This window comes from Ostrea edulis, chromosome 7 (assembly GCF_947568905.1).
Source record: "Ostrea edulis chromosome 7, xbOstEdul1.1, whole genome shotgun sequence".
NCBI classification, from domain to species: Eukaryota; Metazoa; Mollusca; class Bivalvia; order Ostreida; family Ostreidae; genus Ostrea; species Ostrea edulis.
Window position 1 is genome coordinate 43,136,124 of NC_079170.1, and position 19,343 is coordinate 43,155,466.

Genomic DNA, 19,343 nt, shown 5'->3' on the forward strand with positions numbered 1-19,343 from the left:
ACATTAGTTTACAGTGAAAGCAAAACTATACACACGTACGGTGTAGTATCGGATAATCTGAAACAATAGTGGTACAATTCGATTTCCTCCCATGGGTACCCCTCCTCCACCCCCCCCCCCCTTGTTTTCCCTTTATAACCTACTTTTATCTAGATATAAAAAGGGGACGCAATCGCATGGGACATGTAATAATCCAGATGAAATAACATAATTAACATGATAATATTTTCAATATAATAAATATTTAGATTTAAATAATATTTAAAAATCGGTGTAAAAGTAAGAAGCACATACTACATGTACATGCATTCCATCGATGAAGCCTTGGACTTTGACGGAAATCTTGCGTTACATTGTAATTTAATTAGATTTATTTTCTATGAGAAAAAATGTTCTTTTCTAAAAATTAATTTAGACAAGGAAGTACATGTATCAGACAGAACACATTTAAAAAAAAAAATGATATCCCTCGTCTTAAGGACGTGACATCTCTCATACGTTTTTATCATAGACATAATATGTCTATGGTTTTTCTTCACTGATATCCGTCCTCTTTTGCTGTTTAAAAAATGACAAGCGAGGCAAGAATAGTAAGTACATTTTTCCGTTTCTAAATTTTCCTAGGCATATTGGACTTTACATGTAGGTACAGATATAATGAAAGGAGATTGAATGATTTAAATCAAGATAAATGTTTATCAGTTGTAAATAAAAAAAAAAAATGATGAAAGTGAGATTGATCAAATATGACTTTAAAAATGACTAGAAGCCGATCTTTTTGCGCTTGAAACTTTGTAGAAGAGCTATCAGCTCTTGATCAAAATATAAAAGAATCTAATTTTATAAAATTGTCTACGGTAATTATGAATTGATTTTATTTCATATTTTTGTAGAAACGGTTCAGGTAATATTTTACCAAAATATTTGCATGAAAATACAATTTCATTAAAATATCTTGATAAAACATGCTCTTCTTAAAGTCATTCAAGGTGAAATAAACCAAACAGTAATCAAAATTTTGTAAATTCTTATTGTTGATATTTATTATTTGATTCAAAATGATACCATGATTTCCAAAATCACACCGTCCATTTCTCAGATATGAATTTATACGATCGTCAAACATTGAATACTTTAAAGTCCTGATATCAACGTATATATAAAGATCAAGTATCAAAGGTTTTAGAACTACATGTATACAGTAAATAATTGAAATATCTAATTTGATTGATAATCAATCATCAAAAATCGCCAGACTATTCAAATGTAATTTTTTTTTTCTATTCCTTTTCTTAAACTAGGTTAGTCAAGGTATCAGGTCCTCAATACTAAACCTTGGTATTGCCATATATAATTAATATCAATCAAAATTTTTACAACAGTTAATTATAGACAAAGTATCGCATGTTTTCTGATAGTATATCAATGTATTTCGAAGTATCAACAGGTTTGCCATATCAAATCATAGTTAAGGGTGTAATCTATTTACATGTATATACTGTATTATTGGTTTATCAGGAAAATGAAAGAAAAGGGGGCAAAACCGGTTCCTGACCACATAAGTGAATAAGAGATAAAGAAACTTGGAAAGAGAGACAACCCGAATGAGAACTAGTGAGAAACCGATAACCTACAAGAAGACTATAGACTACAGGAACATTGTGATAGTACTAAAAAAATCAGGATTTAAGGCTATCACGGTCAGGAAAGATACAAACATAGCAAAGAGGAGGTATTGGGTTTTATAGATTACACATCATGTATTCACTTAATAATTGTAAGGGTTTTAGCATGCCCTTACAAACCCACCTGCCGAGGGAAGGAAAGGTGGATAAAAAAACGCACTATATATCAGGGATCAAACAGAAGTGGGTACAGTATATCAGGGATCAAACAGAAGTGGGTACAGTATATCAGGGATCAAACAGGAGTGAAAATGCAGAAGTGGGTACAGTATATCAGAGATCAAACAGGAGTGAAAGTGCAGAAGTGGGTACAGTATATCAGGGATCAAACAGAAGTGGGTACAGTATATCAAGGATCAAACAGAAGTGGGTACAGTATATCAGGGATCAAACAGGAGTGAAAGTGCAGAAGTGGGTACAGTATATCAGAGATCAAACAGGAGTGAAAGTGCAGAAGTGGGTACAGTATATCAGGGATCAAACAGAAGTGAAAGTGCAGAAGTAGGTACAGTATATCAGGGATCAAACAGGAGTGATAGTGTAGAAGTGGACACAATATATCAGGGATCAAACAGCAGGGAAGTAAATACTGATGGCATCAACTAGAAACAATTCTCAAAGGACTACGTATTAAAGAGACGATATGGATAAGTATGCAAGGGAGTTCCGCTCGAGAATCCTTGGAAGAGTAGAACGAGCATGCATTACAACTGCTTTGATCAAAGAAGAAGAAGACGAAGAAGAAGAAGAAAAGCGAACACAAGATCTGCACCTGGACTACTTGGTATTCCATGTAATTTGTATAAAGAAAACTGATAGATGCTAAGAAAACGGGAGAATTCCCTCAGATTGGTGAAAGTGGACTTTGATTTGTTCTAACGACAGGAATTGTCGTGAAATCCCGAGGCATCTCACTGGTAAGTGTGGAGGTCAAATAGAAGATACGTAGTTTCAGATATTGCCAGACGTATCACTGCATGATTATGACAGAGAACGAATCCTAGACAGAGAAAAGAGACTTGTAGTAAGTACCTTTTGAATAGAATTTCCAGTGCATACATTTTACGAAAACAGGAAAATGTCCGTAACAGGGAAGGCAGGATTTTCAAACGAAAGGCGACTAGTGTTTCCAGATGTACAGGTATATGAGGCTACTACATGTATGTGACCAGATATAGTGGCAGAAGACTGTAGTAGTGGTTTTAATGTTAATGGTACCCCGGAAAGAAAGATACGAGGTAAAAACGTACAGAAGACAGATAAGTTTATCATATCTGAAACTGGTTTAAACATATCAGTTGCTTGGATTATACCCCAAAGTTTATTTTACTGGAATTGGTTGGTTGGTTGTATGATTGTTTAATGTCGTGCTCGAGAATTTCTCACTCATGTGGATACCTCACCACTGACGGCGAAGGGCTGCAAAATTTAAACCTATGCTCGACACTTAGCACTTACAGCCTTTGAGCAGGAAGGAGTCTTTATCGTACCACACCCTGTTGTCACAGGGACTCAGTGTTTGCGGTCTCATCCGAAGGGCTGCCCTATTTAGTCGCCTCTTACAACAAGCAAGAGGTACTAAGTACCTATTCTGAGAAAGACCCCCGGGCTATGATGCATACTAGAATTTGTATATATGTATGTTTGACATTTACTGTCGGTAGTGAGGACGTATAGAGAAATTTGGTGGACGAAGACAGCATTGACGTGAATCAGTGCAATGACTGAAGGTAAAGGATGCTATTCTGTAGGCTCAATATCACAACTAAATTATACGTCATCATGTCAAATTGTACGTCATCATGTCATTCTTTGTACGTCATTATGTCATTCTTTGTACGTCATTATGTCATTCTTTGTACGTCATCATGTCATTCTTTGTACGTCATCATGTCATTCTTTTTATTCGTAATAACCACCAGACTTTTTCATTTTAAAGCAAAATAACGTACTACTATACATTAGACGTCACTAATCTGAAACAACCCGATGTTGTCACCTACCTCTCATCGATTGATGTGTAGCATGCATTACAACAATTTGTAGAAACAGAGATCCAGGGGTTCGTGTTTGCACAACTCTCTACTCTGTATTCCTTAATGAAGTTATGAGATTGATCACTGTTCGTTATCTTCACCTTTCAGATAACAAATTGTAGAAATAGAGACAATTAAACATGTGAAAGCTCACTATCCCGTATCCCGCCTTCTCCCCATCTTAACAGCGAGAGTTTATCGTTACTATTAAATGTGATGTTTAAGAGTCACTTAGCGAAAAATGCATTGTAGTTTGAATAACAATATCTTTTTCCCATCCGTATCAATACTATAAAAACACAGAGAAGAATTTAATCTGATAATTTAGTATAGCGAAATGATTCTATTCACCAGTCAATTTTGAAATAGAGGCAATTTGTTCATATACAGGGATTCAACAGTCTCGTTTGAAGTCAGCATTTGGCAAATTCTATTGTCGTCCTAATGATCTTATCTGCAAAATGTTAGACTATTTCTCACACAATGGTTTGACTACGAATTACTCCGTTTACCTGATCAAGATTTATAGGGCTCACGGCGGGTGTGACCGATCAACAGGGGAAACTTGCTCTTCCTACGCTCCTGATACCATCGCTGGTGTGTCCAGGGGTCCATATTTTCCCTACCCTTAATTCTGTATTCTTTATGGGATTCATGAGATTGATCACTGTTCGTTATCTTCACTTTTTCATGGAGACCCTTAACGCACTTTGAAAAAAAAAAATATATGTAGCACAAAATTTCCGGAACTTTAATTTTAATTAGTAGAGGGAATAATCAAGTGTGGTATTTCTTCATCAATAAAGATATTACAAAATCGATAAGTGATTATGACGTCATACAGCATGTGCACTGAGTGTATTAAAGTCGCGTCCGTCAGTCATTGACTTCCCTTCGATTACAGTAAATGAAAGTTTGATCATAGATTCCAGGTTTCTTTTTCTTTAGTAAATCACTTTCAAAGTTTTAATTTGGTCATACCTTTACAATAGCAAGTCGAACTAACGATTTCATGATTTGAATTAGAATTTTAAGGAAATCTATATTCAAATGCAGGCGTTTAAATTCTAGTTTATTTGGGCCACAAAGGTAGAGTTTGTCAAATGGATATGCAAAGATCCTTGGGTAGCGTAGAATTCATGTAAATGTACACTGGAGGCAGACAAGGTGAATCACTTCTTCCATTTTCTCTGTCCCCCTCTCCAGCTTCCCTATTTCCATTCTTATTCTGCACCTCATCCTTTCTCCTTTACTTTTACCCATTGCCCTTATCATATCTTACCCTTCCAGGGCCCATTTTCCCACTTCTTTTCTAGCGTGTTTGCCCCACGTATATATAACATTTCCATGGCCAATGATGTAAGAAATAGGAAGTTAAAAAGTTTTCTGTTCTGAGAGAGTTTTTTTTTATTTTTGGAAAGCTTTGTGTGCTTAAAAATTTATCTATTGTTCAATAACCAACATCATAATGAATACAATATATTCTTTCGATAATTCATCCCGGTAGTTCAGAACGTAAACCACTCGTTTTACATGTGGAATGACTCTGAGTTCGATCCCAGATCACGACAGATCAAGAACTCATGAAAGTGAGGGTTTCGGGTCTTTGAGAGACATCTCAGAAACCGAGGTCACTTGCCTTGGTAAGTGCTTGCATGGCAAAGAACTCCTACAACTATAAGACCCCAAATGGCTAACAAAATTGGTGGTGCATCTTCTACAGCTTGTATATTTAAACTATTGTCAAAGTGACGTTAAACTAAAAAAGAATTCCAGCACAAATACAGAAAACTCACATAATCGCAAACATTACGGATTGTGCGTAAGAAATCTGATGGAAAATTCAGCGGGAAGCAACTTTCACTTTTTCTTTCAAATCCAGGAATAATTGATCTAAAGTGATTAAAGCACGGAATTCACACCAAAACGTAACAGGAAATCTAACAAATGAACTAAAAATAACGCAATGCAGATTTTTATGAGAACATTTTCTGAAAACGGGTCTATAAGTCGACACGTTTAAAACGCAATCAATACACTCATACTGTTCTGTATTATTTAGAGCTTTAACCAGACAATTCTACATTGAGGTAAGTTCTTGTGAGGCTTACTCTATCACAATAATGCAGACTATCGTTTCATAAACATTTCTGGATACCTCTGGCAATGCTAGGTACATATAGTTTTATTTAAGGCTGTTGAGAATATTGTGCTCTTGTTGAATATTCATCGGTCATGCAGTAGTATTTGTAACACTAAATAACAACAAGTATCTATCAAAAACAATTTTGGTAATTTAATTTTGGGCGAATATTTTGGAATATCCTTTCATGATTTCATGTGTCTGAACATATTGTCTACGCTCTGATTAATCTAACTGATTATGATTCATAAGCATCACACACAACAGGTTTTATGCATAATAAAGGCTTATATTTTCAAACATTATATTAGATATATCCTCGACACCTGGTGTGTCCAGGGGCCCGAGTTTTCTACTTTTAATTTTGCGTGCGTTATGCGATTTATGAGATTTATCACTGTTCGTTATATTCACTTTTTTATTTACAAAGATATTTTATATAATGGCTTCTTTTATCTTTATTTCGGAAAGAGAAAGATACTAATAGCTTATAAGCAAACCAAATATTAATATTATGGCCTAATACGAATGGATTGTATCAGAATATCATGTTATGGGTCAGGGCATGTAGATCTTTATAACGGTAGATATCTTCACCATGTCACAGAACACTTTGATGTTATCATTTATCGTGTGCTTTATGGGACTGATAATACACATTGGTATTTAATATAAAACATTGCAGCCATTCATATTGATGAGAAAAACGGGAGCTCGTAAGTGAACGCTTGCTATCATTATATACAATATCAGATGAAATTCAAATCAATTATATTTTCTTTAATAGATGAGTTGATTTATGTTTAACTAAATATTTTAAACGTACATGTTTTGTCACCCAATTTGACTATGAAGTTTTTCTGAATGTGCATTTCTTTGCGATGGTGATCTTAGATTCATATCTTGCATTTTATTACAGACAATGGTAGTACACCCATTGTGCATTCAAGTGTTACTGCTATCAATTGTGGTGTTTACTGTAGGAAACCTGATTACTCAACGTGAGTTATGAAATAAGGCAATCTCTAGTCTCTTTTGCAAAACTACATGTCTTTATTGATCAATGAATCAACAAAAACAGATTGTGTTTACTGTAGGAAAATTTATTCTCTATCAGGCTATCAGGCTTCCATTCTCGACCTAAAACATTTAACGTATTTGGTTACGGATAACCCCGTTTACCTGATCAAGATGAAGGACAGACGACAGGTGTGACCGGTCAGTAGGGATGCTTACTCCTCCTAGGCATCTCATCCAACCTCTTGTATGTCGAGGGATCCGTGTTTGCCATACTCTTGGTTTGGTATTCTTTACAGGATTTAAGAAATTGATCACAGTTCGTTATCTTCACTTTTTCATAGATAGCAAAAGCCAAGCACACGGCGATAAAAGTATAAGTCACGCTTCTTTCGGAAATGACTTTAAGAAATATAAAGAACTGTCATTTCTAAGGTTCTAAGCACCATGCTTAGGTCCAAAATCCGTGATACTTTACCAAATGCTCGGACGTCTCTATAGGTGTGAAAAATTCTCGAATGACACATCACACAAAAATGAAACAATGAACCTAAACAAGTCAGGAATAAGAAATGTAGATTGACTTTTCTGGTTCTATACCTTACTAGTGGTGTCTGTATAGTTGAAAATGAGGACTTGAAGTCACTTATTTTAAAAAGTCCCAAATTCAGAGACCCCCCCCCCCACCGGTCTTTCCATAGGCGACAAGATTTCATCTCTGCTATGAATTCTGTAGAAGATTATGTTAGACGATGGGCTAAATATGAAAAAGAAAAACTTGATGAATTGTCAGAACATTAGGCCTTTTTTACACACTGATTTTTGACTACGGATTACTCCGTTCACATGATCCAAATATAAGACTCATGGCGGGTGTGACCGGCCGAAAGGTGGTGCCTACTCTTCTTAGGCACCGGATCCCACCTCTGGTGTGTCCTCAGATCTGTGTTTGCCCAACTCTTAATTTGGTATACTTTGTAGGATTTATAAGATTGTTCCCTGTTCGCTATCTTATATATATATGTTTGTTTTAAAGCGAAATGTCCACCTGGAAAACACGTGTTCACCAACTGCACCAACCCCTGCCTTTATAATGGATCAATCACTATTTGTGCGACCAAGCCAGATAGTCTGTGTGTTTCAGACTACTGCGGCGCATGTGTCACTCGATTCTATGACAATACCGGGAAGGAAGTTCACTGCGAATTAGGTATTTTTTCTAATCGGCTGTGGGTTAGTTGATTTTACTTGGAATTATGTATTTGTATATGAAAATGATGATCATTCATATCTATTTATGATCTATCTATCTATCTTTCTATCGTTCTTTCTTTCTTTTTTTCTATGTATTTGTTACGTCCTGCCCGAACCAAGAGTCGAATCGTCTGTATCAAACTGTAGCCAGGAAACTCAGCAGATATGGAGATGAATAGAAAGTTACGAAGGAATTTAGCTCTATGGCCTCGGAAACACTTTATTCGTTTCTGATAATAATACTTTATTGAGAGAAGGTGACCCGATCGTGCATCAAAGTATTCTTCCACTGGTTCTTCTATATTTCATATGATCCAACGTTTTACAAAGAACAATTGAAAGATATAGATGGACAAAGTATTCTATACAATATTAGTACAGAAGGGGATGAAGAACGTTAATGAAAATACATAACAATAACCTAGGGACTACGAAAAAGACCTATATTAAGTCAAAGGGAAGAAATCCAGGATGATGAAGGTTTCTTATAATGAGTTATCCATATTATGTTTAAAAATTGCCAGCGATGGAGATTATATCACATTTAAAGGTAAATTATTTCAAAAGTGTACATTTTTGAAGTGAAAAGAATATTTAAAAGTATTTGTGAACAGTTTTAGTAACGAATATCCTAGTCATTCAATTTTGATTTAGTATGTAAATATTAGAACTCTGTACTAAAGCAAGAAACATTTTGGAAACATAAAAGGATGCCCTAGTGTGACAATATTAAAAAGGATAAACATTACATGTAGAATGTTTGTAATGAGAGTGAAAAATATGAGTTATTTACTAGTCAGAAGCAACCACCATATTACATTTGATCTCACAAAATACTGAGCAGATAACCATTTGATCCATGACCTTTGACCTTGTAACTCCAAAAACCAATGAGGGTCATCTGCTTTTGATGGGTAACCAATGCACGAAGTCTATCAAGGAAATGTTTGTTTAAGATAGATAGGTCACATAGAGTAGTTTGATCCTTGGTCTTTGACCATGTGACATCGAAATCAATATTGGTCATCTACGCCTTAGGTAGAACCAGTGTACCAGGTGTGATGCCTGTTAAGCAACGGGTTTTTGATATATTGAACAAACAACTCTTGGTCTACTGATCGTAATATTGACCGAACTATATACTCAGTATCGACCGACAGATGTAAACCCATACGCCTCCTTTTTTCAAGGGGCATGTGGAAAAAACCTGAGAATATTCAGGGTTCATACAATAAAAAGTTGTGTACAGCAATTATTGTTGTACCATATATAAATGCGTTTCATACAACTATTGAGCACTTTCCCGAAGCAATGAGACCGTAGCTGATAATTGGGAAAATGTATGCATTATAGAAAGGCTTTCTCGTATGTCCAGGGGTCCGTGTGTGCTCAATTCTTTATTTTGTATTCCTTGTGAGAGTTATGAGATTTATCACTGTTCGTTAATTTCACCTTTTATGATAGAAATTTCTAAATTCTATGTAATGTAAATGATTATGTAGATGTAATTATTATGTAATATTATGTAATGTAAATGATTCGAGAGCTTGAAGCACATGGAGCATTACGGAAGAACCTAACAACACTCTTGTTCAAGCGTGAATATGCCCAGTGGATGTAAAATTCAGTGTAATATCAAGGATTCCATGTACAAGCTCTTGCAAACTGAATTTTGATCCAGCATACGAATACCTGTATGCCAATTGTATCTTGTCAACTCTAAGTCAACCACTTCGTCATTTTACTACCATGTTTTATTTAAATTCTTTCTATTGTTTTATCACTTTCTTTATAGCTCTTATAGGTCTTTTATTAGTATATTATCAATGATTATTAACACAAACATTGTACAGCGCATAGAAACTATAGGTAATTTTGCGCTTTATAAATTGATACAATAATAATAATAATTATTATTATTATAATTCAAAGATTTTACGGACTGGATGTGAATTTTCTGCAAGATTTGTACGACTCTATATGTCTAAGCATATGCACAATATATTAACTTTGGAGGTGTTGATAAGAGCTATTGAAAATCAGTAAAACCAGAGGATGCCTTGATGTCATCCAAATATTACTAACAATATTACTTATTACAATATACAAGTAGATAGTGTTGAGCCCAGTTGACGATCAGTTGAAATCAATTTGCACAAATTGGGGTACAGCAATTGTGTCTTTTCATTGCAATGGGACAACGATACATTGAAAAGGGAATTTTAAAAGAGTAATTCATTATGAATAATTCCACAATAATATAAAAAGCGTTAAAAGATAAGCCAGTGCAGGAGCATTCTGTATTTACATGTACTTTATGTTTTATCATCATGAAATAATACCCATATTTTTTATAGAAATGGCGAAAGATGTCATCGTCTATGTTAAAATTTTGTTGATTCGAGTTAAATGTTTTTTGTCATCTACGATTTATTTGTTGCAGAATCTGGTATCATATGTGAGCAGAAAACACATACTATCAGTTGCTCCAGTGGGCGAGTGATTTATGTGAAAGAAGCCAATTTCGGAAGGACATCCAAAGAGAGATGTCGACATCCCTACGATATCGAACGCCTTCATAACAGCACAACCTGTAGAGCCCCATCATCTCTTCAGGTCATGCAAAAGCTGTGTAATGGCCGCGTGAGTTGTGAGGTGACGGTGGAAAACGAAATGTTTGGGGCGGATCCATGCTATGGAATTTACAAATACCTGGAATTTGATTTCAAATGTGTCCTCAAAAGTAAGTAATTAACACCAATTGTAATTACTTGCCAATTTTCGAGAGGGTTATTTGTCGCTCGCGAAAATGGGTGAATAGTTATGATTGATTACACATACATGTATATTTGTAGTTTTAACTTTATTTGGAACTTTAATTTTCTGCTTGATATGGATTCATCCAGTTCTGAGATATTCTTATCGTGTATTAGTGTAATAATAGGCAATATTCGGACACAATAGAATTGATTCTTTTTTCTTCTTTCAGATGAAATCAATTCCAGTAAACGGAACATACCCGCAGTACCTATTGGTTTTCTGCTGTTGGCTTACAGTTTGTTGTACAGAAACCTTTAGTGATCAAAAGTGGATAGAATAATGCATGTGAAAGAATGAATAAGACATTTTCTATTTATTTTTTTATGCAAATATTTGTCATACTCAAGTACATGTATATCATTGTAAAACAAAACATCGCTCGAACCTTGGACTTCTTAGATTTCGTATACACTGTCACGTGTACTAAATGTTTTTAAAATTGATCGGAAATTATAATCCTTATGCAACTTTAATTCATTGGTTAAAAGAGTTCGAAATGTTTGTCTAAAAGGAGTGTACAGAATTCCGCATTTATAAAATAACCTTTATAATGATATAGTGACATTGTCAGCCAAAATCTATAAAACATATACAGAGATAGAAATGTTGATACAGCCGCTTCTGGTTAATCATACTCTTCTGACTCAGTCAAAAAGACCAGTAACAGGCACTCTACTGACTCAGTCAAAAGAACCAGTAACAGGTACTCTACTGACTCAGTCAAAAAGACCAGTAACAGGTACTCTACTGACTCAGTCAAAAAGATCAGTAACAGGTGCTCTACTGACTCAGTCAAAAGAACCAGTAACAGGCACTCTACTGACTCAGTCAAAAAGATCAGTAACAAGTACTCTACTGACTCAGTCAAAAGAACTAGTAACAAGTACTCTACTGACTCAGTCAAAAAGATCAATAGCATTGATAATGATACAGTAATTTATCTAATGTACACGTATTTCTGATTTTCGTTGCAATTTGATTGATTTTAATATAAGATATTATTACATGTACAAACAAATATACTGGATGTAACTGACTGTAATGTCGTAACATCTAGATACATAATTCATGTGAATACCTACCACTTCATTACAATCATAACTGTTTGTTGTTAGATAAATGTATTTACTCATCCTACTAACGATCAACATCAATGTATATATACTTACTTTTAAATAAATACGAGTGAAGTGTTTGTGTGTTTGATTCAGATAGGCTTTGATGCTTGTGTTAATTACAAAGATTAATGGTTTTCTCGAGTATCTACTTCTGTGTTTGATCATGAGCGCGTACTCTTGTCACGAGTACACCAACCTGTGAATCGGCACAAACTTGTACATGTAAAACGTTCATACATAATGTAATGTAGAAAGGTGTTTGTTAAAGGCAAAATAATTACCAAACAAGACACCAAATACTTCTATATCATTTACATGTATATGTATTATTATTCGGGTTTATAAAAACAATATTCTGGAAAATAACGGTGTTCTTCTGCGTATGATAATTTTTTCAATCGAGGCAGGTTACTGACAAACGAGTTAATGTTACTGTGATTTTAACAGTCTCGTTTATGATCAATATTTCGCAAATTTTATGGTCGTTATAACGGTCTAATTTATCAGTTTAACCTTTAATTGGGCAAAATGCTGTCTGACATGTTTCATACCAATTGAGACTGTTCTTTCCACACTGATTTTGACTACGGATTAATACGTTTACCCGATTAAGGTATAGGGCTCACGGCGGGTGTGACCGATCGACAGGGGATGATTATTCCTCCTAGGCACCTGATCCCACCTCCGGTATGCCCAGAGGTCTGTGTTTACCAAACTCTTAATTTTGTATTGCTTATGGGAGTCAAAAGATTGATCACTGTTCGCTATCTTCATATGTACATGTTATTGACATGACTGCAATCTTGTTTATCACAAGATTTATGAAATTATTACTTTACGGGGATGTTTGATGACGGAAGTGAAGCTTTAAACAATATCATATTTATAGATATCATCCTCGAATATTTTATCCACTTTCATTTGTGGTATGATCCATCAAAATTGTTTGGTGTTGATATTATATTCTCTCACGGTACCTGTGAACGTGTAATATTATAGGATTATTGAACTTATATTGGTGAATATTGGCACGAGTTGCCAAGCTCGTGCATTTTGACAGCCAACTAGTGTCAATATTCACCTATATAAGTTTAATAACCCTTTTATTATATAACTAAAGTATTTAGTTGTTAAATTATATCCCGTTTCACTCAAAATACTCCAAAATAGATAAGAATTAATCAATATTGGCATCTAAGGTGAAAGTGTGCAGTATCAGCATGTATTTCTTAACTGTTCAATATTAAACTCGTTATTGATGGATGAAGCAAATCGATTTTGTGAATGGGGACATCATAATTTATGTACAGTATACATTTTGTTTAAGTAAATAAAATGAATATCAAATACCGGCTCTGTCAGATTCGGAGGACCGTCGTCTGCTATTTTGACTTGTTTATGTCGTTACGGTAAGGTCAATATTGAACGCTCATACTCGAAATGTTTCGGGTGCACACTATTTATGCAATGCAAAGTTAGCGTTCAATCAATTCTCAGGATATTGAACCTTAACATTCTTTAGATTTTACGCAGATTTTATAATAGACTATTTATTAGCTGTATAATAATATGGCATATGATACAGTGTGGGGAAGATAGTTAGATTCTATAAAAAAGTTCTTTACTACGATGTTTGATATTTGGGAAGCCAACATATTTTTGAGGACCCTTGTAACCATTCGTACGAAGTTGCGTTGTGTGGAAGGATCGAGCCAGCTGGGTTTGAACTGGGATTCTAAAGCAAGCAGTGACTGCTCTTGAATATAATCGTGCCATTTAAGAAATAAATTTCATGTTTGGAAATATGTTTACGCCGCCATACCCCATGAAGCGTGCAAGCCCTTTAAAGTACGCCGACATGAAGCGTTGCGGTTCACACCCTCAGGCATGCTCAAAAATGCAATTTATTTCTTTAGACTTATATTCCACGTTTATGTTGAATGGAATTCCCAGACGTCAAAAGAGGTGTACTATATACATGTACAACACGATTCATACGCAAATTATTTACAACTGCAGGGCTTTCAATAGGAAACGGCTAATACATGTATTATAATTTGTGAAGATATCAACGGCAAAAACATCGAAATTGTAAATATTATTGTACCTCATGTACAAAACCAGGCGACATCTAATTTACATTGTAACTATATACCAATTTAACAACGAGGAATTGATTACGATTTTATTCATTCAATAATTTAAAAGAAACCTTCACACTACATGTACTGATTCAGAGATCCACGCACGTCTATAATAGGTGAAAGCAAATACAGTGACAGATACGAGAGTGAAAGGAGCAAATAAGGCAAAATAAGATTTAGTAGCCCAAACAATTCCAAAGGCAAAAAGACAGAGAAAACCTACGAAAACTAAAATCAATGAATATCGAAATGTTTTCTTTGTTTTATAACTGAAATTTGGTTGAACGTATTTAGTTGAACAAAGCGTTTCTCTTTCTGTGTCTTTGTCTTCGTCATTAAAGTCCTTGTACTGTAAATTTCCCGAAACGTTCTCATTCCTTTGGTTTGGTTTCCGACCATAGAACCATACAACTTGAATTACATTTACGTAATTAACGCTACTGGAAAAATAGGTCATCACAACGTACTGAATTGGCATGACGAGACCGTATGTTGATAAAAAGTCTGTCATTTTTCCCACGGAGGCGATGGTAACCGACCTTGTAGATTGACCGGAAGTGGACCTTAATTTGAAGTTGAGGAAAACCTACGAGAAACAAATGCGTATATAGATCATAGCAAAATGCAATTGCAGATATATTGTATCAAAATTCATTTCTATAACGTTTAATGTCGCATAGCAGTATTATATATCTTTACCTGTGGAAATGTCTCAATACACCACAGGCTAATGGCGATCCACTGAATGTAAGGGTACAATTCCAGTCCCAGATTGAGAGAAATCAGCGTCGTCCACACACATAGACAGGTAATTAAATACGCGATTTTGTGTTTTTTGTTGTAGTGATCCCCATATATCCAAAACTGGACAAGAATGGTGAACTCCAAAATCGGCATATATATGGAGTTAATTTTTCCATATAGAGGGATTTCAGCGTATCCATAAACGAAGCAGAGGTTTATTAGTGATGCCGTGAAATTCGCAGTCCCCCACAGGACACTTAGACCGACTACAGACTTTTGGCGAAAATTCTTCCATACTTGCGGAAGCAGAACTAAGAACCATAGCGTGGTGCTACATAGACCACACACGTTAGCTCCCAGGCACGTCCACTCCGGCCACTCTGGACGGCAGTTTTTTAGCAGTGGATCATCGGACGTTTGGTTACGATACATGGTGTTTACAATACGCTTGATTGTTCCGAGTAACTAAACTATCTCTACTTTCGTTTTTGATTTAATGTGTCAAGGGCACCCAGACGGAGCAGCGCATGCACGACGTATACAATTTTCAAGCACCCCTACTTCATAAAGGAGTTCATACATCAATTGTTATTGCACATGGAATGGGATAAAACATCTGAAGTGGGGGAGTATGACAGGATCCAAAATAGAACAAAGAAACAAGGAGGTGCGCGGATCAAGGAATTAATTTTTATTTTTCGATGTCAAACGGCTCTTGCGCCCACATTAATGTACGTGCTGCTGGTCAGTTATGCACAGAAAACTGTCTGTTCGTTGTGTGATAACACAACATGAACGCCTGTCATATAATGAAGGGTGTATCTTGTCAATGCACAACAAACAAGAAAGAGATGAAGATAAAGAACAATAATCAATAGCAAATCCTATAAAGATTACAAAATTGAGAGTAATAAATCGGAGGTGATATTTAGAGGAGTTCACAAAACTGACTTTTTTATTTACATTCACCATATGGTCCTAATATGATTTACAAGCGTTCATGAAATGAGTTGGGTGAAAGGACAGTACTTTGCGAGTTATCATGGAGTCGGAAGAGAGACAATTTTAGTGTATTTCTTGACGTGATACGCTTTTACAAGGCGTTAAGATTGGATTCATAGCGTTTGAATACTTGATAGTGTATCTCTGAGTACTCGGTATTAATCTATGTATTTATATCACATTGAGGGAGTGTAAAACAATTTGGGAAGAGAATGTGTATTTCTTCTAGTATTTTCATACCGATCTTTACGACTGATTACGAAAAACACATTCTGAAGAGCACATCATTTATTCTAAAATCAAGCAAATACATTGTCCTCCTCATCTACATATTTCATAAAGTTATTCAATGGCTAACGAACTATTTCACTTTCATCATTATCTAACAATGAACAATTATCTTGATTTAAATCGTTCAAAAGTGTTCAATGTTCTTTCTTTAAACATTACATACCTCAACTATCGAATATCTAACGTTTAAAATCACAAAAGTACAAAAAGGATTTTACTGAATCTTTCCCCACTTTTCCAGCGTCATTTCGTTCTCCTGACCATGATTTCGATTCCTTTGAGTGAGTAGTACTGACCTCGCCAGGCACTATAAGTTATTCCCTGTGCGCGCTGTTCATTTTTTCCATGAAGATACAGTCCATTTGGATTACAAGCATGACATTTGTTGTACCACCACCCGCCTTTATATCGTACAGCACAGTTATGGTCAGCACTATCATTATCCTGATCCCATGTTGAGAACATCATATCGTGAATTGTGTTTTCTGCGGTGAAGCAATCTCCTGGATATTATACAAGATGGGATCATAACCAGAAGTTACTGAATATATAAAAATTTTTATACAGATGCATTTGACTGACATAGTTTAGTACTGTTTTAAATTTGTTCAAAGTCGTATTTTTTGGCTACTTTAGAAGAAGAATAAGTGAGTTGAATTTATTGACAGATCTTTTTCCACACACAGGATGGTGCTAAATGACACTCTCACTGTATACAGTGTGAGCAGCTCTAAATGTGTTAACATTGTTCAAGTAATTCCATGCATTCTATATATAGCAAACTTAATTTAGTGTTTGATAATGATGTATGTCGTCAATGCAACCTATCATTGGGTCAAATGCTCTCTGACGTGTTTCATACCGATTGTTAAGCCGTTCTTGGCACACTGATTTTGACTTCGGATAACTCCGTTTACCTGAACAGGATATAGGGTTCACGGCGGGTGTGACCAGTCGACAGGGGATGCTTACTCCTCCTAGGCACCTCATCCCACCTCTGGTGTGTCCAGGGGTTCGTGTTTGCCCAGCTATCTATTTTGTAATGCTTGTAGGAGTTATGAGATTGATCACTGTTCGTTATCTTCACCTTTCATGTTCTAGATACTGAGTAAATGCACATAGCACAGAAGTTAAGGTATAATGTTTAACTGATACAGTTATATATAAAATGACATAGGGTTCACGGCGGGTGTAACCTGTCGACAGGGGATGCCTATTCCTCCTAGGTACCTAATCCTACCTCTGGTATATCCAGGGATCCGTGTTTGTCACATTCTCTATTTTGTAACGTTTATAGAAGTTGTATTATGAGATTGATCACTGTTCGTTATCTTCACCTTTCTAAAGACGTCCAGCATTTTAATCACGGTTCAGACTTTGATTTAGCTACAGTGTATCATTATTGTGCTCGAATATTATACCTGTATTTCCTGAGTATCCAGATATATTCATTCTATATTTAGATCTTTCGTCACCGATACTAACGCTCTTGTATTTGACAAATCTTGAATCTCCTTCAAAGTCTCTCATATCCATTCTAAGTTCGTAATTGTTTTGCCATAGAATATTGTACAGGTATTAGTTTCCTACAAATTTGCAGTACACTGTATATGAGAAACTAAAATTGAAATGCATTGTAGACTTACATGTATCAACCCTTCGCGCAAGTTGCGTTTTGCGGGTAAAAATAATTTTCCTTCGTTGACCTTTTTATTTTTTTGATGTGTAGCTTTGACATTTGTTCTTTTTCAATCAATAGCAGTCAATCACAATAATTTCCCAAGTTAGGACAACTCATATCATTGTATGAAAACTTAAAATAATTAGCCATCATTCACAATAGTAACCTCTTGAATTTGGTATGATAAAGAAGGAATATTTGGCTTTTCACCGATTGACTTCTGGGTGACCCCGTAATGGGACGTAACTCGTGGCGAAGTATTGATATGTGTATTGTAGAAAAGATGTAAAAGTGAACATTTATCATGATATGTATTAGATGTTATGTAAATCTTTATGCAAGACTCTGAATAAATACCAAGCCAAAATTCAGTTGATAGATTCCCAAATCCGTTTTTATATTCCCTCCAAGTACGGGTAAAGTTTACAGAACCATCCATTCGTCTCTGGAAAACCTGAATTTTAAGAATACGAGGAAAATCAAAACTGCAAGCCATTTCATAAATATCTCAGAACGTTCTAAAAAAGAATTTGAACTTGAATATTTATACAAATCTCTTACATTGCATCAATGCATGAGATGACATCACTTTCATGTGTGTGTGTGAGAGTGTGTGTATGTGAGTGTATTTGTGAGTGAGTAAGTGTGTGAGTGAGTGTATGAGTAAGTGTGTGTGTTTGTATGTGTGTGTGTGTGTATGTGTGAGTAAGTAAGTGAATGTGTGTGTGTTTACACTACATGTACAGTTTTCTACCGTCCATCCTCCCCCATCTTTCTTCATCTCACAAAACACTCGGACTTTTCCCTCGTGTAGAGTTTTGATGGTATATTCCCCACTGTTCAACGAAGGTTTCCTCCAATATAAGACGGTGCAATCAGTGATATAATCTCCATCTGTTGAAATGAAGAAAATAAAATATCAATACTGAGATGACTATGAAATGACTTTGAATGTTGGCTGAAGCTCTGTCACCAGGACCATTTACAGTAATGGTCGTGGTAAAGAAAAGATCAGTTAAAATTGATACTGCGCAAAATATTACCATTCATGCATCTGGTAGTGTTCTTTGATATGTGTACGCATTTTTCTCCCTCTAAGCAGTCAGGACAGCTGTTGTCTCTTTCTGCCTATTGAAATTGATATCATATATATATATATATATATATATATATATATATATATATATATATATATAGTTTCTCTTTTTTACAGGTACCAAGAACTGAAGTGACAATTATACCAATGCTTGTACTCGTATGTGATAATTTCTTTCAGTGGTATTATGTTTTACCTTGCTTGTTTAATACTTGTACTTTCACATTGTCTTGTTCCGGTGGCGCGATTTATGCAATGATTTGTACATATTTGAGTAGATCAAATACTTCCTTTTTAGCACGTTACGTCTAT

The 19,343-nt window shown here is 35.3% G+C and overlaps 3 protein-coding genes across 5 annotated transcripts; 1 reads left to right on the top strand and 2 right to left on the bottom strand.

The window, feature by feature from the left end:
* The first annotated feature begins 5 nt into the window (after nt 1-5).
* On the top strand, nt 6-12,148 carry LOC125655671 (L-rhamnose-binding lectin CSL1-like). 3 transcript variants are annotated; one of them, XM_056144509.1, is made up of 7 exons: nt 6-594; nt 1,519-5,811; nt 6,550-6,580; nt 6,784-6,865; nt 7,918-8,091; nt 10,579-10,878; nt 11,125-12,148. In XM_056144509.1, exons 4-7 carry the CDS (start codon nt 6,787-6,789, stop codon nt 11,211-11,213), a joined length of 642 nt encoding a protein of 213 aa, XP_056000484.1. In that variant the 5' UTR covers nt 6-594; nt 1,519-5,811; nt 6,550-6,580; nt 6,784-6,786; the 3' UTR covers nt 11,214-12,148. The 3 variants fall into 3 exon arrangements, with proteins under 3 accessions (XP_056000484.1, XP_048742021.1, XP_048742071.1); XM_048886064.2 differs by lacking the exons at nt 6-594; nt 1,519-5,811; nt 6,550-6,580 and adding an exon at nt 5,876-5,894; XM_048886114.2 differs by lacking the exons at nt 6-594; nt 1,519-5,811; nt 6,550-6,580; nt 6,784-6,865 and adding an exon at nt 6,982-7,167.
* Nucleotides 12,149-14,244: 2,096 nt separating this feature from the next.
* Nucleotides 14,245-15,713, bottom strand: LOC125655670 (uncharacterized). The gene is made up of 2 exons (XM_048886060.2): nt 14,917-15,713; nt 14,245-14,803 (listed from the first exon to the last, which is right to left on the bottom strand). Exons 1-2 carry the CDS (start codon nt 15,391-15,393, stop codon nt 14,288-14,290), a joined length of 993 nt encoding a protein of 330 aa, XP_048742017.1. The 5' UTR covers nt 15,394-15,713; the 3' UTR covers nt 14,245-14,287.
* Nucleotides 15,714-16,219: 506 nt separating this feature from the next.
* LOC125655678 (ryncolin-4-like) lies at nt 16,220-19,059 on the bottom strand. The gene is made up of 4 exons (XM_048886118.2): nt 18,979-19,059; nt 18,690-18,829; nt 18,083-18,389; nt 16,220-16,757 (listed from the first exon to the last, which is right to left on the bottom strand). The coding sequence occupies exons 1-4, from the start codon at nt 18,983-18,985 to the stop codon at nt 16,498-16,500; spliced, it is 714 nt and encodes a 237-aa protein (XP_048742075.2). The 5' UTR covers nt 18,986-19,059; the 3' UTR covers nt 16,220-16,497.
* Between the last annotated feature and the right edge of the window lie 284 nt (nt 19,060-19,343).